The sequence below is a fragment of the Arthrobotrys flagrans genome (assembly GCF_004000055.1).
Source record: "Arthrobotrys flagrans strain CBS H-5679 chromosome Unknown unitig_15, whole genome shotgun sequence".
Lineage (NCBI taxonomy): Eukaryota > Fungi > Ascomycota > Orbiliomycetes > Orbiliales > Orbiliaceae > Arthrobotrys > Arthrobotrys flagrans.
In genome coordinates, this window is record NW_027137545.1 from 3,096,920 (window position 1) to 3,115,047 (window position 18,128).

The window sequence follows — 18,128 nt, forward strand, 5'->3', positions numbered from 1 at the left end:
ATAATGGAACCTGCAGGCGAAACGGTACAGCTGACAACGACCCCTGCCGGTTCGGACCCTAGCCAAGCCAACTAAGTATGGGTTTAAGGGTCAAGTGCTTTGGATAGTCTCTCACGATAGCTATAATCTATGATGGTTGGTTTTTTACAAAACGGCGGTGGTTATTCAGGAGGTTATTTTTTATCTGCACTTATTAATACTGAGCCGGGAAGCCAGTGCCGCGCTGGGTCGCGGACACCCGCGGGCCAAGCTTCTGCAACAACACCACGTTAGCATGATGGAATTTTGATGTCAGCGAACGCTAGAAATACTTAGCATGCTGGCCCCAAGTAGTCTTTGTATACAGCAGTATGCCGTGCTACAACTGCAGTAGATAGTGGCTAGACTAGCTGTTACTTATTCAGATATCTTATCTATTGGTTCTTCTTAAGTGCTGCAGTGATAGGTATATTGTCGGGGTTGGCCTCGTATACCGGCCTCTACGAACTGACGATGTCAGGGGGGTTTTTTTTTTGATTCCATTTGTTATTCCACGATTAATCCACATAACATGAACCATCGATGAAAAAACATTATTAATTCGCCTTCCAGGAACAACATGGTTAAAAAAAAAAAAAGTAGCTGTCCCCTCAATCCATTGTATGAATGCCGCTGATGATGCACAGAGACAAGGAAAGAGGAAGAGAAAGTGTATCATAGACTGTACATAACACCGTCGGAATGTGTAAGAGAAGTAGTAATAAAAAAGATTATCATATCAGCATAGCAGTACAAGGAAAAGCAAAATAATGGCATCCCCGCCTTCCTTCGCGCGCAACCACTATTTAATCTTCTTCTTTGGCCTGAGCTGGTTTGTGTGACCGCACTTCTTCTTTCTGCAGTTGGTGGCACGTGGCGGTAGTCGGGCCTGCAGGTTTGTAATCTGTTAGTTCCACAGAGCCTCCGAGATGGGCTTTTTTTTTTGGTAATGGTGAGAAGAACGTACGTAGCACTTGCGGCAGATCATCTTCTCGCAGTTGTACTTGGAAGCGAGGGCCTTGAGAGATGGTTCAATGATACCACCACGAAGGCGGAGCACAAGGTGAAGGGTGGATTCCTTCTGGATGTTGTAGTCGGATAGAGTACGTCCTACGCATATCAAATCAGTCTCCCATTCCCAGCCTCTACAATATCCCCTCTGAACCTCCATCCTTCAATAGCTCGCTTTGTCGGAGTAGAGGTTCCCGGGGGGTAGTGTTTCTTTTTTGGAAGTGAATTATATAGCGTACCATCCTCAAGCTGCTTTCCGGCAAAGATCAATCGCTGTTGATCTGGTGGGATTCCTTCCTTATCCTGGATCTTGGCCTTAACGTTGTCGATGGTATCCGACGATTCCACCTCGAGGGTGATCGTCTTACCCGTGAGGGTCTTGACGAAGCTGTATTATCGAAGAAGGCCGATTATTAGCCCATATGCTCTCCCATCCTGTGATTCGAATCCCTCCTCAAATGTGTCGGTTCCATCCATCCAGCTCCTCAATCTCCTCCTTTCCATCTCATGGTCGGTATTCTCCAAAAAAAAAAAATTCCATCGGAAAAGTCCGGAGGGGAAAAACGGCGACGAGAAACTTACATTTGCACTACATAGCAATATAGAGGTCAGTAAAGCAATGATTTAACGGATATCGAGCGTGTGCAGGGCTCTACTTACTTGTGGCGGTGTTTGGGGATGTTGTCGATGATGATTGATGTCGATGAGAAAGGGCTTCTACCGCACAAACGCTAATTGGGTGTCTCTGGCTTGTACAAACAACGAAAAAGGGCAAACCGTGCCCCAAGCCCTACTGTCTTGGCACCCAAACGACAAACATCAAACACAACATCACAACGCATTTTTCACATTCACCCCAGATAGAACTTATGAATTAACTAGCCCACGAGACTTACTGGGTACGAGATTAACCCCACGACCGAGCTTTACATTTGGGTAGTCTCAAGTACGAAGCGCTTGGCCCCATTCATGACTATAACTGTAGTTGTAATTCTCTTGGCCTCGAGGCTACGACGTCCGTCGAGACCATTGGATGATATTTTGTAACTTCTAGCTTCTGGGCAGGTTGGAAACCGCTCTGGTTGATTCATTCAAATATCTGAATTGATAGTCTCGATGGCCTTCAGCAAGTCGATATAATGCCTCGCAGTCCCGCCAGACCACATCACGGTATAGGTTTGGTCTACAAAACCTCTCTACAAGATGGGTCCCAACACTCCTAAATTGCATAATATAAGGTCTGAGTGGGCCGACTACCTGATATAAACCCTCACTCAAGTAGCAACTCCAAATCCTCCTCCTCGCTATCCTCTCCCAAATCAACCACCCCTCTCAACCCCGCTAATCCCCCTCCCCAAGATCATCATCATCCCCCCCTCCTCATCACTAACCTCCCTCTTCGGTTCCTTCCCCTTACTAACCTGTCCCAATCTATGCTCCAACTTCTGCACCACATACACAAACCCCTCTATCCCAATCCCAACCCTCCCCGCCGCCGCCAAATACAGACTCCTCAACTTACTCGACCTAACATCCTCCCATTTTTTATATCTCATGTATTTCTCACCGGGTCTTAGAATTCTTCCTCTTTTCCTGCCCGGGGGTATTATCTTTCTGAATTTTAGGTTGGATTGTAGTTTTAGCAATGCTGTGAGTTTTTGGTGGAGAGGGGTGGGTTTTGGTTCGGCTTCATCATCGTCTTGTGCTTCTTCTTCCCCATCTCGTTCTTCAATATTACCACCCTCATCCCCTTCAAACAATCTTATCACCCCGGCTGTCGGCTTCCCCTCCACCCCCCCGGCCCAATTCCTCTCAAACCACTCAAGATACTCATCCATCTCCTCCCCACTCCACCCATAAATCTCCTTCTCCTCAACTCCCAACTGCCAATTCCTCTCCTTTTCCTTCTTCTCCATCCTTTTCTCCTCCATTTCAAAGATGCCCTTCCACTCCTCCCATTCAACCCCCATATTCGCAATCTCCCATTCTTTACTAGCGAACCGTGGTAATACCCTTCCCCTCTTATCAACCTTCATGTATCTCAGAACTTGTGGGTCGTCGTCGTCGAGTCCCCAACAAAGCTTTAGGGAGATAATGAGGAGTGCCATTAGTTGGATATCTGGACAGTTTAGGAGTCTGTAGTTTTGGGCTGCGGCGGGGTAGATTAGTGATGATTGGATCATTTCTGCCAATATAAATATCGCGGGGTATACTTCAGCTATATTCACCCGTCATAGCCAAAAGTATATTAGCATCGTTCATTTCTTCATTCACAATTGGTTTTGGGAAGGGGAAATAAGGAACGGTGAAGTACTCACGAGGACATCCAAACCCCCAAACCCACCCCCCAACCAACCCCTCCGCTGCAACTCTAGGAACAACAACCCCAAATCGTTCAAAATAATACTTAACCCCCAAGAACACCGCCTTCCTAACCCCCTCCGCCGTAGGCATGACCTTCGGCTCAAACTTTCTTTTCCACTTAACCTCCATTTTCCCCACCATATCGACGGGTAACCATTTTATCGCCCTAAAATATATTATATCCTGTTCTATAATCCACCTGTGGATTGTAATGATCTCCAATGGGAGGTGGAGGAGTAATGCTGCGATGTAGAGGATGGAAATTGTGTCTAGGAGTTTTGGAACTGTTTCTTTGGACTTTGAGAAGGCGTGGCGGCCGCGGGAGGTAGACCGGGAGCGGGTAGTTCTGGAATGGGAACGGGAGAGAGGGGTGGCGGATCGTTGGGAGGAGGTTTCGGGGTCTGATGGGTAGGCTTGGGAACCCGTAGTTACTGTGGAGTCGGCGGCGGAGGTATACCCTGAACTAGAGGGGGCTCGGGAAGAACGTTCAGAGTATATTGATTCGAGTCGTAAGGTCCATAAATCACGGACGATGAGCTTGCAGATAGCTTGTATCAGCATTTCGAAGCTCTATATATCACGGATCATAGTCAAGAAGTACCTGAAACTCCTTCGGAAACTTCTTCTCGTCGATAAGCCATGCTACTTGTTTCCGGAGGATAAACTGAAAAGCCTGAAGGAATAACGAAAGTCCCTTCTTCCCAGTAAAGACTATTATCATAGACCTCATTAGTCGTCGTAGAATCGCATACGCGATACAGAACCCACCTTTCTCCTCCACAACCTGCGAATCATCCCGTTCAATAACCAACCTATCGCCCTTCCGCGGCTGGTACTCCTCATCTTCACGGATATCAAGACGTCCCTAATCCGTACCACAAAAAACATATTAGTAAAGCCAGATCGCGCCGAAATGAATCGAAGGACATACCTCTTGAACATGACCGTTACTGCAAGTCCACTGTCCGTCGGCAAGATGGTAAAATCGTGATCGACAGTTGTCGATGCCGCATCTTTCGCCCTTCTGCCGTTCCATGATGCGATGGCGATGTAAAATTTAACTTCATCGCGGAGGTTTAACTAGAGGGTGTTTGGGGGCAGGTGAGAGCTCCAGCGTGGGCTTTTTCGCTGGCTTTATCTTATGGAGGTTGGATCTTATTACAGCCTTAAAATCTGCTCGATAGCCTTTTCCTCACCTGCTTCATATGTTTTCGGGATTTACGATTTTAAATTTTACGTGAGAAATTGACGATGAGAGGGGAACCAAGGTATCCTTTCGTGGATTTCTGAGAGAAAAATACTAAATCTACAAAGAAAGAGCAGGAAACCACTTTTGAACAACAGCTGTCTCTTTCCTCTCCTTCTTTTCCTCTCATTTGAACATCATTTCTTTGATTTTCCCCCGGTTTGAAAAAAAGTAATCGTGGGATACCATGTCATAATATATAACCATAAGAGCCGTAGGCGAGGGACGTCGTTTTTTTTATCTTTATCGTTTCCGACGAGATGTCGAGTGTTTTAGGTTCTCCTTTTTCGAACGTTCCGATAGGAATTGAACTGAGGATGAAGAGGAACTTGTCGAGTGTGTCTTCCTAATCGTGACAGCATAAAAAAGAAAAGGGGACCACCGATACAAAAGGGCAACCTGATTTCTTATATTGAAAGAATTGTTTTGTTCCCATCCCTTGAAAAAAAAAAAAAAAAAAAAAAGAAAAGAAAAGTGTTGAGGATGGAAAAGGAAAAAGTCCCAAAAGATGCAAAAATGAATCCAAAGACAAGGGCCAAAAATCACGATATTTGCGATTGGTCTTGAACATCTAGATCCTTGGAGCTTCCTTGCAGGAAAGGGCCTGTTCTTCTCCCATGGCGGCGACGATGGTGATAACTAGGGTGATATTCGGGTTAATTGGGTACGGAGAGCTAGATGAGTATTGGAAGGTTACTGACTGAGGTCTTTTCCTTCCTCAAAACCGGATTCGATTTCCTTGCCCAAGTCACCATCTGGAACCTTGACATCGTCCTTGGGGGTTCCGTCCTGGGTCATGAGGTTGAGGAAACCGTCGTCAATGTTGACCTAGCGCGAAGATGACATGTTAATCCTATTTTTTAAATTGTTCTATGGGATATACTTACGAGTTGGTATTCGGTACGGGTGACGTTGGGGACATCCATGTTGTGCTGGAATCCAGATATTAGTGATGATTACACCAAAGAAGTTAAACATATATATTTCAGAAAGGGAACATACGGTAGATGGGGACAAATCTTCAAGCTTCTTGCCGGTGAAGATATCAATGGCGACCAAGTGGACCTTGGCGTGACCGTGCTTTCCAGTCTTGGAGGTAGACATGTCAACGATCTGGATGGTGTTAAATCTTCATGTTAGCATATGGACATTTCTGTGTTGATAGTGGGGTTCATTTGCCTAACGAACCTTGCATGGGCGACCCTTGATGACGACGTGACCGTTCTTCCTACAGCGATATTAATACTTCTACTCGAGTTCAAGTGGTGGAGGGAGTCTGGTTTCGTACCTCAATGCGGAACATTGCATTGGGTAGGTGAGAGAGGCACCGGAACCGCTCTGCTCGAAAGTGTGTTGCTCATGTTGCTACACCGTGATAACCACCGTTAGCCATGTCTGGTTTTACAAATACGTGATATGACTTTACGATGTGGATCGAGAATATATGGAAGCGACCCGGAGAGTGGAGTCCGCGATGGGATTCCAGGCATCTCGTGAGGTGGGACGCTGGTACCTAGGGTGGCAGCGAAAGGCGGGGTAGTGGCTTCACTCACCTCATCGTTGTCTGCCATTTTGAAAGTTAGAAGGCGAAAAAAGATTCGGAGAAAGAGTAAATAATAAGAAGGATGAAATGAAGATGGGAAGGCTGTGAGCGGGAGTTGGTCTTTCGAGAGAGGTCCTGTGGCGGGAAGGAATATTTGAGGAAGAAGGTTTGGGGGGGTTTGGAAGGGAAAGTTGGGTTAAAAGGTTTTGAAATTTTTTGGTGGAGCACACTTTTTTTTTTTTTTTTTTTTCTGTTCTTTGCCCTTTTTCTACTCTTGCTGGAGTTCGGCAGCAGAATTAATTTCTGGCCAACCACAACCACAACCTGGCATTAGCAGGGCAGCTGAGCCTGTTCCTCTTCTTCAAACCAGCTCGTTAGCTAACTAACAGTGTTTCAGGCTAGGAATGCTTTTGTGTGTTTGGGCGTGAAATAATGTGGCCTCCGGAGAGAGCTTTCTGGCCACGATGGCGGGGTACTCCGAGTGGCTAGAATTAATTCAAATGGGCCTCAAATTCCCAGCAGTATACTATTCCTACTAGCAGATTAGGAACTATGCCGTATGCTGGTATTAGCCGACCAAGGTGATTATTGTTAGTAATGCCTGAGGCACGCCTGGAAGTCGACACTCAGGCACGACAGCCGGTAGGGACATGATTTTGAGAATCATTATGATGTTGTTCCTGACCGCTCTAATCCCACGAATACAATATTATCGGCTGTCTTCGAGGCGTGTCCGTATATATCCCGTATTGTATTTTAATCGAATAGGCATAAAAGGAAACCCAGGCCAAACTATATAATCAAGTCCACCGGACTAGTTATTAAATTCAGTCTTAATAAGGTAATGAAAGCATTTATCGTGGAAGCGCGTAACATAATTGTAAATGTCAAAATGTCCTGTTTTTTTTATCAGGGTATCAATTGTAGTTGGTTTATTTGTACCTGTGCTACCCATAAATCATGAAAAAGACAAGGCTCCAAAGTTAACCCCTCATTCTACATGACGAGACAAATGACATAAGAAGGTGGTGCAAAACAACCAAAGTTGGCTACCATATAGGTATTTAGTAATGATACTCAAGAAAGACCCGTTCATTTACTGGGTCGTGACCACCCCATCCACCTCCACGCCCTCAACGTGTGGATGGTTCTCGAAAGTCGTAATGGCACCGTCTGGGAATTCAGCACTGTTGGATAGATATCAATTAGAGATATGTGTCCGAGATGATGAAATTTACGGGACAGCCTAGTAAGGGAACGTACGCAAAGGCGTTGATGATGGTATAGTCGTGGGTGATTCTGGCACCGGAGTCGATGGCGTGTTGCTTGACTCTGCAAAGGAATGGGTTAGAAAATGCTGGCTCCAATAAATATCTATTGATCTCGACAGAAAATCGAAATATATGAATTATTGCAGAGATTTGAAGCATTAAAAGGGCGCCTACTCGTCCTTGTTCCCGCCCTCCTTGACAGTGATCTATAAAAACCCCGCCGTTCAGTTAGCGTTGAACCCCACTATACCGATATAAACACGGGACTTCAAAAACGCCTAATTAAGGATTTGGTGTTCTTACGATGTAACTTATAGGCATTTTGACGTTTTTAGAATAATATCTTAAACTCTTAAGCCGTGGAAACAATTTTGATAATGTTGAAATATAAAACTCGGTGGAGTAGGTTATGATTAAGATGGATAAAATGCAAAAGTTGAGAATTAAAATGACGGAACTTCTGTGTCCCCTTTATACTTTCTCATCCAGATGCTATCTACTATGCTAGTTGGAAAAGTGTCGTCCCGTCCGGCTTTGCTTGCTTAAGCTTGCTGCGGATGACGTACAGAGAAAAACCCCGCCAATGGCACCACCAATGGAGGGGTAAAACGCCAACCGGCCAGCAGAATATGGACACTACTTACGGACATAAAATGGACGGATTTGTTGGGCTCACATGTCCCTTGACGGGATCGGATTAGATTGAGCTGGATGTTGCGACTGGTCGATTGGCCTGGCTGGATCCAGATTTGGAGCTTGACTCGACCTGACTCGCTTTGCATCGGAAAATGTAATTTGTGTTGCTGACCAGGTCAATCCTTGGCGCCATGTCTTGGCACAACAGACCCCAGACCCTAGTCGCTTTTTTTTCGCTGGAACCAAAATTTTTGAGGTTTGCGACAAGCGACTGGACTTCGAATCTGATACTCACGGCTTCATCGATATCGACTAACCGTCGGGATGGATCAGGCGAATACCCCCCATCGTACTTCCAAAGCGAAGGGGAAGAAGAAGAGTAAACATACCGGTGGTACGATCTTACACCTTCAATCATCATTGATGTTCGAGCCAGGACACTCGTGCTAACATTTCTCAACAGGACCTAATCCCAAGGCATTCGCGTTTGCAAATCCAGGAAAGCTTGCAAAGCAGGCGAAAAGGAGTCATGATGTACGACCACACTATCCTATATTGATATTATTTTGTTTGAAATATGAATTCTAACAGTGGTGGTTGGTTGGATAGATCAAAGAAAGGAAACTTCACGTCCCTCTCGTGGACCGTCTCCCCGAGGAAGCACCACCCATCGTTGTCGCCGTCGTCGGACCCCCTGGTGTATGTTATCTACCTACCTTGCGAATGCTCTATAGGTACCATATCTAACAGTGCCCACTAGACTGGCAAAACCACACTCATCAAATCCCTCGTCCGTCGCTACACAAAACACACCCTAACATCCATCGCCGGTCCCATCACCGTCGTAACCTCTAAAAAACGCCGTCTGACCTTTCTAGAATGCAACCCTTCTCTCCCCGCTATGATCGATACCGCCAAAATAGCAGATATCGTCCTGCTTCTCATCGACGGTAACTTCGGTTTCGAAATGGAAACAATGGAATTCCTAAATATCATGTCCTGCCACGGAATGCCCTCGAATATCTTTGGAATCCTAACCCATCTCGATTTATTTCGTTCACCAACAACTCTTCAAACTGCGAAGAAGAGACTAAAACATAGGTTTTGGAGTGAACTTTATCACGGCGCCAAGCTGTTCTACTTGAGCGGTGTGATAAATGGGCGGTACCCTGATCGGGAGATATTGAATTTGTCGAGATTTATCAGTGTTATGAAGAATCCTAGGCCGATTATTTGGAGAAATACGCATCCGTATATGCTGGCGGATCGTATGGTGGATCTTACGGACCCTGCGGTTATTGAAGAAAATGAAGAAGCAGATAGAACAGTGGCGGTGTATGGATACCTTCGAGGGACGAATTTTCCGGCAGTAGATGGAAGGGTACATATTCCCGGTGTGGGGGATTTACACGTAGCAAGTGTGGAAGGGCTAGCGGATCCATGTCCAACGCCACAAGCTATTCAGAGGATGGAAGGGAAGGAAGGATCGAAGAGAAGGAGGTTGGGTGATAAGCAGAAGCTACTATTCGCGCCGATGAGCGACGTCGGTGGTGTCTTGGTAGATAAAGATGCCGTTTATATTGATGTTAAGACGAGCAACTTCAATAACGGCGAGGAAGGTGATGGCGAAGAAGCGGGGGAAAGAGATGTTGGGGAAAGATTAGTGGTTGGTTTGCAAGGAAGGCAGAATTTGCTTGGTCAGGGTACTGCACAAGATCAAGACGGTGGTGTACGATTGTTCAGCAATGGCGCTTTAATCCGCAACACTGATGAATCCGGTGATGCTGGGCGAAAAACAAAGCGGTCTGGACGGGCCATGACTAACGGCGACGAAGACGATGAAGGCTTTGAAAGTGGAGATGATGATGAAGACGATGAGAAGGACGGCTTTGACGAAGAAGACGACGACACCGATAGTGACGAGGATTCCGATACGGAAGATATGTCGAGCGACAATGGTGTCAAACTGCAAAAGAAGTTTGCGTCCCTCAATAACTCGGAAGGTGGAGACGAAGATGTTGCGTTTGCAGACAGCGACTCTGATATCGGTTCCGTGTCCGACGTATCCGACCAATCTTTTGATGATGAAGAGCTTCCATCCGATGAGGACGAGGAACTTGATTCAGGTATGGAAGATGAAGATGGAAATGCCCGTTGGAAACAAAACCTTACGGATAGAGCTGTGGAAATGTTCAAGAATAGTTCAAAAAACAAGAAAAAGAACATCAAGGAACTTGGGAAGCTGTTGTATGATGAGAGTGTCAGCCTGTCGAACGTCACGAAGCTCTGGCGAGGAGAAACGATCGAAGAAGAGGAGGAGGAAGACGAGGAAGCCGATGAAGATGATTTCTTCAAGAAGGCGAAGGATGTGGGTGATGATGCTTCAACGGTAGCTGACCGCGGCATGCCAAGTTATGATATCGAAGCGCTAGAAAAGAAGTGGAAGGAAACTGAGGCTGATATGGAGGACTTGCGAAGACGGTTCGTCACGGCAAATCTTCTCGATGAACAAGAGAGGAGAGAGAATGGAAACGACGACGATATGGACGATGACGATGACTTCTCCGGCTTCGGTTCCGACGAGGGCGATGGTGAATTCGAGGATCTAGAAACAGGAGAAAAATCTGGTCCAGCGGATAAACCCGACGAACCCGAGGAAAAGCTCACAATCGAACAAGAAAGAGAGAAAAACGCCCGCAAGAAGGAGGAACTAAAGCTTCGTTTCGAGGAAGAAGCCGACGAAGGCGAACTTGGCCAAGAAGGCAAGGACGAATTCGGCGAGGATGAATGGTACGAGGCCCAAAAGGCCAAACTCACAAAACAGCAAGACGTCAACAAAGCGGAACTGGAAGATCTCGATCTAAACACTCGTGTCCGAATCGAGGGTTTCCGCCCAGGGACATACGCTCGAATAGTCCTCTCCGGTGTCCCCTGCGAATTCGTTCAGCATTTCGATCCAAAGCAGCCAATCCTCGTCGGAGGCCTTACACCTACCGAAGATCGGCTCGGGTTCTTGCAAGTCCGGATCAAAAGGCATAGATGGCACAAGCGGATCTTGAAAACGAATGACCCGTTGATATTTAGCCTTGGTTGGCGACGATTTCAGAGTATTCCTATCTACTCTTTGAGTGATTCTCGAACGAGAAATAGGATGCTCAAGTACACCCCCGAGCATATGCACTGCACGGGAACATTCTACGGACCATTGATCGCACCCAACACCGGCTTCTGCTGTGTGAACAGCGTTTCGAACGAAAACCCCGGGTTTAGAATTTCCGCTACCGGTGTGGTATTAAACGTCGACGAAGGTACAGAAATCGTCAAGAAGCTGAAGTTGACAGGATACCCCCAAAAGATCTTTAAGAACACAGCGTTCATCAAGGATATGTTTACATCATCTCTTGAAGTCGCGAAGTTCGAGGGAGCGGGTATACGTACCGTTTCTGGTGTTAGAGGACAGATTAAACGGGCGTTGAGTAAACCGGACGGACACTTTAGAGCTACATTTGAAGACAAGATATTGATGAGTGATATTGTGTTTTTGAGAGCGTGGTATCCGGTTAAGCCGAAGAAGTTTTATAATCCTATGACGAACTTGTTAGGGGAAGGGGGGTGGAAGGCCATGAGATTGACAGGACAGGTTAGAGCCGAAGAAGGAGTAGTAACCCCGTTATTGAAGGATTCAAAGTATAAAGTATGTTTTGTGAATCTGTCTTTGAAATTTGAGCTATTAAGAGATTTGCTAACACGGGAATGTTTTGTAGAAAATTGAACGACAAACAAGACACTTTAATCCTCTACGGGTACCAAAGGGAATTCAAGCCGAACTCCCGTTTAAATCTCAAATCCACGCCATGAAACCACAGAAGAAGGAGACGTACATGCAAAAACGAGCCGTGGTTTTGGGTGGAGAAGAGAAGAAGGCCAGGGATCTGTTGCAGAAGCTGCAGACTATGAGGAACGAAAAGGTGGAGAAGAGGCGGGATAAGAAGGAGGAGAAGAGGAAGGTTTATAGAGCGAAGGTTGCGGAGAATATGGGGATGAAGGAAGCTAGAGAGAAGAGGGAAGGGAAAGAGTTTTGGAAGAAGGAAGGGAGGAAGAGGAAGGGTGATGATGAGGGGGGGCAGGTCAGTAAGAGTAAGAGGAGGAGGCAGAAGGGGGATGATGAGTGATGTACAATACGATGATGTACCAGTACGAATGTATATCTAATAACTATCTAGACGAGGCATTTTGCAGCGAGTTTGATTGGCTCTATATTTCTACTGGCCATATAGTTTCGACTCCCCTTTCTACTATTTCTGCAATAGGTATTCTTTACTCTCGAGGTAGTCTCGAGATATTCTCTTTACTGGCTACCTGACCCGGCGATTGTTGGATTTTGGATTAGAATGTGTTGATGTGGCGTAGCTTTCCGTCAAGAAAGGAAACCGGCTCAAACAAGGCCCGCCATTATCTCATCTAATCCTCCTGCAGCTAGGCTACTCTCCCAAATTGTAAGCATCGCCAGTCTAACCCACGGTCGCTTTATAAAACCCCTTTCCCCTGACTTACCTACTACGTGAATCTTCACCTTAAAGCTCCTCCATGCCTTCGACACTTTTATAGCTCCGCCCATCGATCCAAAATTATCATTCCGGAAGCTCGGGTGGTGGTAAAGCCACTACACAATGAACCACCCTTCCCCCCGATCCCCCTCGTCCACCACCGCCACCACCTCTCCCGCCCGCCCTAAACCTGGCGGTCGCGTTCTAGGCCGGCCGATTCCGAATCGTACGGTCCTTTCGCCGGCTCTCGCTCATCGTCCCGGTTTAGCTGTTTCTCCATCCGAAAGTTCCGCTTCATACGCTTCGCAAAGCTCCTTTGGTATTATCTCTGGAGTCGGGGGTCACGGTAGCGGACATCGGCGGCAGGATAGTGCGACCGCGAGTGGATATTCTACGCCTGTTGGAAACGGTACGGGAAATGGACTGGTTGTTGGAGGTGGTGGGATTGGGCGATATGGCGAGGAGACGGAGAGTATGGGGAGGATGATATGTCCTATCTGTAAGACGGATATGGTATGTAGCCCCTAACCTTACAAAACCAAGTCTTATTTCTGGTATCCGAGAGATGGTTATTGATACGTTTCCCTCTACCCTGTTGAAACCGGGCGGAGTTACAGGTCACCCTCCTCCAACTCAACCGCCACTTAGACGAAGAACACAAAGAGGTCGAGGAAGTCGAAAAGGACGATATATCATCATGGTTCCAGAAGAACCTACTGAAAGCAAAACAATTCCAGCCCGTAGCACTGATCAACCAGAAGCTAAAGGGCCTCGATGTTTTCGAATCGAATGATAACTTCCATCCGACGATACAACCACCGACTCCGGCACCTAGTATTGCCTCAACCGTATCTACTACAAGTATCGCCACAATTACTCCTCCTGTGGTAAAGCAGGAAAGAGACCCAGAGGAATTCGTAACGAGACAACATTGGCAGAAGGCAGGGCATAGAGACCTATGCACGGAGCCCGTCTGCGGGAAGGTGTTGGGTAGTAGCAATGGCATCGTGAACTGTCGGTATAATCAACCCTTTCCCCGTCCTTTCTTTCGAATGTTCTTGATTTTGGTGTGGAGTTATATTGTGAACTTGAGGGCTGAGCTTCCATTTTACACAAAGGTAGAAAGTGCGGCAAGCTCTTTTGTGAAGAGCATACGATGTATCAGATTAAGCTTTCGCGGGCGGCGCTCCACGAACCGGTTAGGGGTGCTTGGTGTAGAGTGTGCGAGAGTTGTTATGTTTCGAGGGATGGCTATCTAGATCACAAGGGTGTGTATACCGTACTTTTAAATATACTGCTGGCGTGCTAAACAACGGTTTTGTAGGCTTCGTCAGAGATCACACCTCGGAGTTCAAATCCCTGCGCCAAAAAAATGTTGACAAACAACATCTTGAGACTTCTCGCCTAGATAAGCGGTTGACGAAACTTACACAAGTTCTCACGGACCCTACTGCCGCAGAAATACTTAATATCCAACAACAAAGCACCACTTCCAAACTCTGGCCGGTAAATCTCAACGGCCTACGAAACCAACGAAAACTGCTGGAACAAACTATCGTAAATTGGGAAGACGATGCCAAAGTCCCGAATTGCCCGTTTTGTAAACAGACGTTCACGAACTTTTCACTCCGGAAACATCATTGTCGGTTGTGTGGGAAAGTGGTTTGCGGCGACACTAGGACTGGGTGTTCCAGCGAGGTGGGGCTGAATGTCAATGTTAACGTGGGAGGAGGGAAGACATTGACGGAGAAGATGGGCGAGGTGGCGCTGGATGTCAGGATATGTAGAGAGTGCAATGGGGTGCTGTTTAGCAAAAGGGATTTCATGGATGAAGTTGCTAGAAAACCGCCGGATCAGAAAAGCTACGAGGTCTGTGCCTAGTATTCTAGCCCCTATTAGGGCATTGGTTGCTGACGAAGTTGCGCAGACACTGGTAGAATTCGAAAAGGGAATCATTAACACGCTTCCCCGATTTCAGAGATTATTAGTCTCCTTGCAGTAAGTTCCCCACCCGGTGGTTTGGATATTCGCCTCTTAAATTCCGGTACTAAAAATTTTGCCCCCTGATGGCAGAGACTCAAATAAACCCCCAACCCCGCAACAACGCTCCGAGGCCTCTAGAACTCGCAAGCGCTTGCTCGATGCTTTTACGCAATATGACATTGCTGCGAAACGTATAGTGAAACTCCCAACAGACTCTCCAACCCAGCAGCAGCTCCAACGATCTATATACTTGTACTCAGTCGAATTTCTACAAACGCATATGTTCCCGCTGAAAGCTTTGCCAAAGATATTAAAACAAACGAAATCCGGAAAACTCGGTAATGGGCATCACAGGGGTCTGGGGTCGCCTGCGAGCATTATGGATGATGCGAGCAGTGTTGTGAGCAGTAATCCGGAAGTTGATGCTGAAGAGAAGCTGCTGAAGGAACAGCTGGCGGTGTTGGAAGAGCAAAAGTTTTTGGTGGGCGAGATGATTGCCAGTGCGAAGGCAAATCGAAAGTTTGAAGAAATTGGAGCATTGGCGCAGAGTCTTGGGGAACTAGAAAAGGAGGTTGAGAAGGTGGAGGGCCAGATTAAGGACTTTGAGAAACGGAATCCAGTGTGGTAAAGTAGCGCTGGGGGTACAGTATCTAACTATGGATTTGGAGATCCAGGAGGAGAGCTTGGTTTTTTTTTTTTTTTTTCGGGAGTTGGAATTGGAAGCTTGGGGGGGTTAATAATTATATATGGAGATTTAAGGTTGCACTGTCACTGTGCACATGGCGTTCTTTTTACCACTCGTGGGCCTCGCATAAGTTTCATTCGTCCGTTTTTGTACCGTCGTAGAGGCCATGCGGGGTGGACCTTGGTTTATGTTCGCATAGCTTTTGGCGTTTAAATTTTGATCTAAATAATCTTGGATAGATAACTAGATTCACATTTTCGTGCGATAGAAAACTTCAGTTGCAGCAGCAGTTCTTAATTCGGTAATGGACAAGAAAATAATTGACCGTATACACAAATCAGCTAACCACCATGCATATATCACTTCTATGTGATTTGTAGGTGTGGGCTTGCAATGTTGAGGATTATTGTCCTCCCCAGGCCCCGTTCCGTTCTCAATGATCTGAACATCATCAACTCTGTCGAATGAACATATCCCTCAGCGCTTTTTCGAATCGAGATCGAATCTCCGTCCTGGGCGGCTTAATTCTGTTGCCCCAATCTCGGAACGATTGACCTACGCTGCCTGCGGGACTATAAAGCCGTAGTATAAATCTTTCCATATCATCATTCCACCCACCGCTATTTCACCCTTTAACCAACCTCTCAACCTTCTCCAACAGTTCTTTACTCTGTCTCCCCAACTTCATCTGTCCCGTCCTAGTCCTTGCCCCCTCCCTGCACCCATAGCTTTATTCCTTGCCTTCCTATCCCTTTCTCTTTTTTCCATTGTCGCAATCTTTGCCTTTTCAACCTTTTCTCTTTCGGCTTTTGCTTCTCTGATTTTTTTGGAGATTGAGATTTCGTTTTTATAACGGGATTGTCGTAGGCGGCGGGTGTGGTGTTTACGGGAGGGGTGTGTATGTGGATCTTCTTCGTCGTCATTGGGTGGGTTATCTTCGTCTGATGAATCTATGTCGTCGGCGTTGGGAGTATCTTGTTTACTGGTCTCACTTCCGTCGTCGTCGCTTTCTCCATCGTCATCCTGCATAGCCCTTTCCATCCTTCTCCTCGCCCTCACCGCGGCTTCATCTTCATCTTCATCCTCATCATCTCCATGCTTACGGCCCGCCGTATTAGAAGTAGAAATAACCCCTTCTTCCCGTTTAATCTTCTCCAACCGTTTCCATAACTTCGCACGGTGTATTAACCCCTTTTTGATCTTTTGTACTTTTCGTTTAAATGTTCCGTCTGGAAGATTTGCGGGACCGACTGTGAACCCGCCGGGTTTGTTGGGTTTGGTAGTTTTGGAGTTATGAGTGTTCGAGGATGTATGCCGTGGTTTTTTTGGTTCCCGGTGGTAGCTTTCGCCGGAGGAGGTGTGAGGGGACGGTCGTTTTGGCATCTTTGGGAGGGAGGGGAGGTTATTTTATGTTATGGTGTTCGGCGATAGAATCGCGAAAGAGATTAATTTTGAAAAGTCGCAAATTTTCGTGACCTTGAAGAAAAACCTGGATGTTTTTTTGGAAGATGATCCAGATGTGAAAAAAGAAGCAGGAATAGCCGAGAGTAACCAGTGGTTACACAGAGGAAAATAACCACACTATCAACGCTCTATTTCTCAACTGAAACATCTAATTCACAACAAAGGTATCAGTTGATATCAGACTATCCGAAAAATTAAAATGGGACTTGTTTAAGCATTATTCCATTATTTTATATCAAAAACACCTTACCCTTCTATCGAGTCCCAAAGTCTGTCAAACGACCTTCCATTCGATTCGGAGTCTATACTAGATACTATTAGAACTCTTCGAACCCCAATTTAATGCAACGACTACTTAAGTAGGTCGGTCTCGCTCTGGCAATCTTGTAACTACTGCGAATAAAGTTTTGTAAATTAGAGAGGAGACCTTTCAACTCCCTCATGATTTTTTGTTATACAGAAATATCTACCGCGTCCATCATCTGCAGGCTAGCTAGATGCCTCCAATGAAATACATAAAGAAGAAGAAGAGATAGGCAAGATAACCAAATATAAACTACATCCCCACGCTCATGCTTAAAAACCAGGTCACAATTTGAGCCCCAGGGAACCGATAAATCCAAGCGATAAGATCAATGGCACCCCACAAATCTACACAATGGGTATCGAAATGAGACTTCCAGAATGTCAACGAAAGAGAAAGGGGGCGCTCTGAAAATCCCAACAAAAGAAAGGGGAGGGGAGGTTGAATGGAGTTTCCTTCGGCATCTAGAGGTCGTGGGCGGGCCTTGGGCCTCCTCCGTGAGCGCTTGACTGGGAGTTCTCCGTCCGATCCACCCTGGAAGCTCTGAAGGCTCTCCGGCCGCTTTCTTTTCTGTGAACTCGTGGGTTCTTTGAGAGCACTACTGGCACTTGTGGTGTTGTTCTGTCGGTCATGGTTCGGATTCAAGGGTTCATTAGTTGAAGTATACGGAAGTCAGTTTAGCGAGGTTAAAGTAACAGGAAACCCCGTTTGCTCGATTTCTGGATGATTTACATCGAGGAACCCGGTATCGTCATGCAAAAAATCGTATTCAGCTTGCGCTTGAAATTTGGGTGTTATTCTGGTAACTTCGCTCTCGAACTATCGACACCGGTTATAGAGTTGGCTTTCTGGCCCGGGTGTCGTCGGCGATGAGCGGCCCGGGGAATTTTCAGGATCTGACCCAGAACTATCATTTGTAAGGGAAGGATTCATCACCCAATATGGATCTTGGGCATGAAAGGATTCTAGCGGGGAATTTAACCACCCCATGGAACTAGTAGAAGACAAGGGTAGCTCTTCAGGAACCTCCTAAATGATTTCTTGAGGGGGCGAAAA

At 46.4% G+C, this 18,128-nt stretch overlaps 7 protein-coding genes across 7 annotated transcripts; 2 read left to right on the forward strand and 5 right to left on the reverse strand.

Annotated features, from left to right (window-relative positions):
- Nucleotides 1-820: 820 nt before the first annotated feature.
- On the reverse strand, nt 821-1,871 carry DFL_000777 (uncharacterized protein; the record flags this gene model as incomplete). The annotated part of the gene is made up of 6 exons (XM_067637406.1): nt 821-907; nt 986-1,128; nt 1,269-1,417; nt 1,612-1,618; nt 1,690-1,774; nt 1,824-1,871. 6 exons carry the CDS (start codon nt 1,869-1,871, stop codon nt 821-823), a joined length of 519 nt encoding a protein of 172 aa, XP_067495328.1.
- Nucleotides 1,872-2,348: 477 nt separating this feature from the next.
- Nucleotides 2,349-4,429, reverse strand: DFL_000778 (uncharacterized protein; the record flags this gene model as incomplete). The annotated part of the gene is made up of 5 exons (XM_067637417.1): nt 2,349-3,247; nt 3,348-3,930; nt 3,995-4,104; nt 4,162-4,258; nt 4,325-4,429. The coding sequence occupies 5 exons, from the start codon at nt 4,427-4,429 to the stop codon at nt 2,349-2,351; spliced, it is 1,794 nt and encodes a 597-aa protein (XP_067495329.1).
- Nucleotides 4,430-5,210: 781 nt separating this feature from the next.
- On the reverse strand, nt 5,211-6,210 carry DFL_000779 (uncharacterized protein; the record flags this gene model as incomplete). The annotated part of the gene is made up of 7 exons (XM_067637428.1): nt 5,211-5,278; nt 5,341-5,467; nt 5,527-5,571; nt 5,642-5,752; nt 5,828-5,867; nt 5,928-6,004; nt 6,193-6,210. 7 exons carry the CDS (start codon nt 6,208-6,210, stop codon nt 5,211-5,213), a joined length of 486 nt encoding a protein of 161 aa, XP_067495330.1.
- Nucleotides 6,211-7,278: 1,068 nt separating this feature from the next.
- Nucleotides 7,279-7,774, reverse strand: DFL_000780 (uncharacterized protein; the record flags this gene model as incomplete). Its single annotated transcript, XM_067637440.1, has 4 exons — nt 7,279-7,369; nt 7,446-7,514; nt 7,628-7,659; nt 7,757-7,774. The coding sequence occupies 4 exons, from the start codon at nt 7,772-7,774 to the stop codon at nt 7,279-7,281; spliced, it is 210 nt and encodes a 69-aa protein (XP_067495331.1).
- Nucleotides 7,775-8,413: 639 nt separating this feature from the next.
- On the forward strand, nt 8,414-12,261 carry DFL_000781 (uncharacterized protein; the record flags this gene model as incomplete). Its single annotated transcript, XM_067637452.1, has 5 exons — nt 8,414-8,483; nt 8,553-8,623; nt 8,699-8,788; nt 8,850-11,783; nt 11,854-12,261. 5 exons carry the CDS (start codon nt 8,414-8,416, stop codon nt 12,259-12,261), a joined length of 3,573 nt encoding a protein of 1,190 aa, XP_067495332.1.
- A 498-nt stretch (nt 12,262-12,759) lies between these two features.
- DFL_000782 (uncharacterized protein) lies at nt 12,760-15,247 on the forward strand (the record flags this gene model as incomplete). The annotated part of the gene is made up of 6 exons (XM_067637463.1): nt 12,760-13,149; nt 13,254-13,654; nt 13,759-13,904; nt 13,961-14,505; nt 14,564-14,634; nt 14,710-15,247. The coding sequence occupies 6 exons, from the start codon at nt 12,760-12,762 to the stop codon at nt 15,245-15,247; spliced, it is 2,091 nt and encodes a 696-aa protein (XP_067495333.1).
- Nucleotides 15,248-15,988: 741 nt separating this feature from the next.
- Nucleotides 15,989-16,687, reverse strand: DFL_000783 (uncharacterized protein; the record flags this gene model as incomplete). Its single annotated transcript, XM_067637474.1, has 1 exon — nt 15,989-16,687. The coding sequence occupies one exon, from the start codon at nt 16,685-16,687 to the stop codon at nt 15,989-15,991; it is 699 nt and encodes a 232-aa protein (XP_067495334.1).
- Between the last annotated feature and the right edge of the window lie 1,441 nt (nt 16,688-18,128).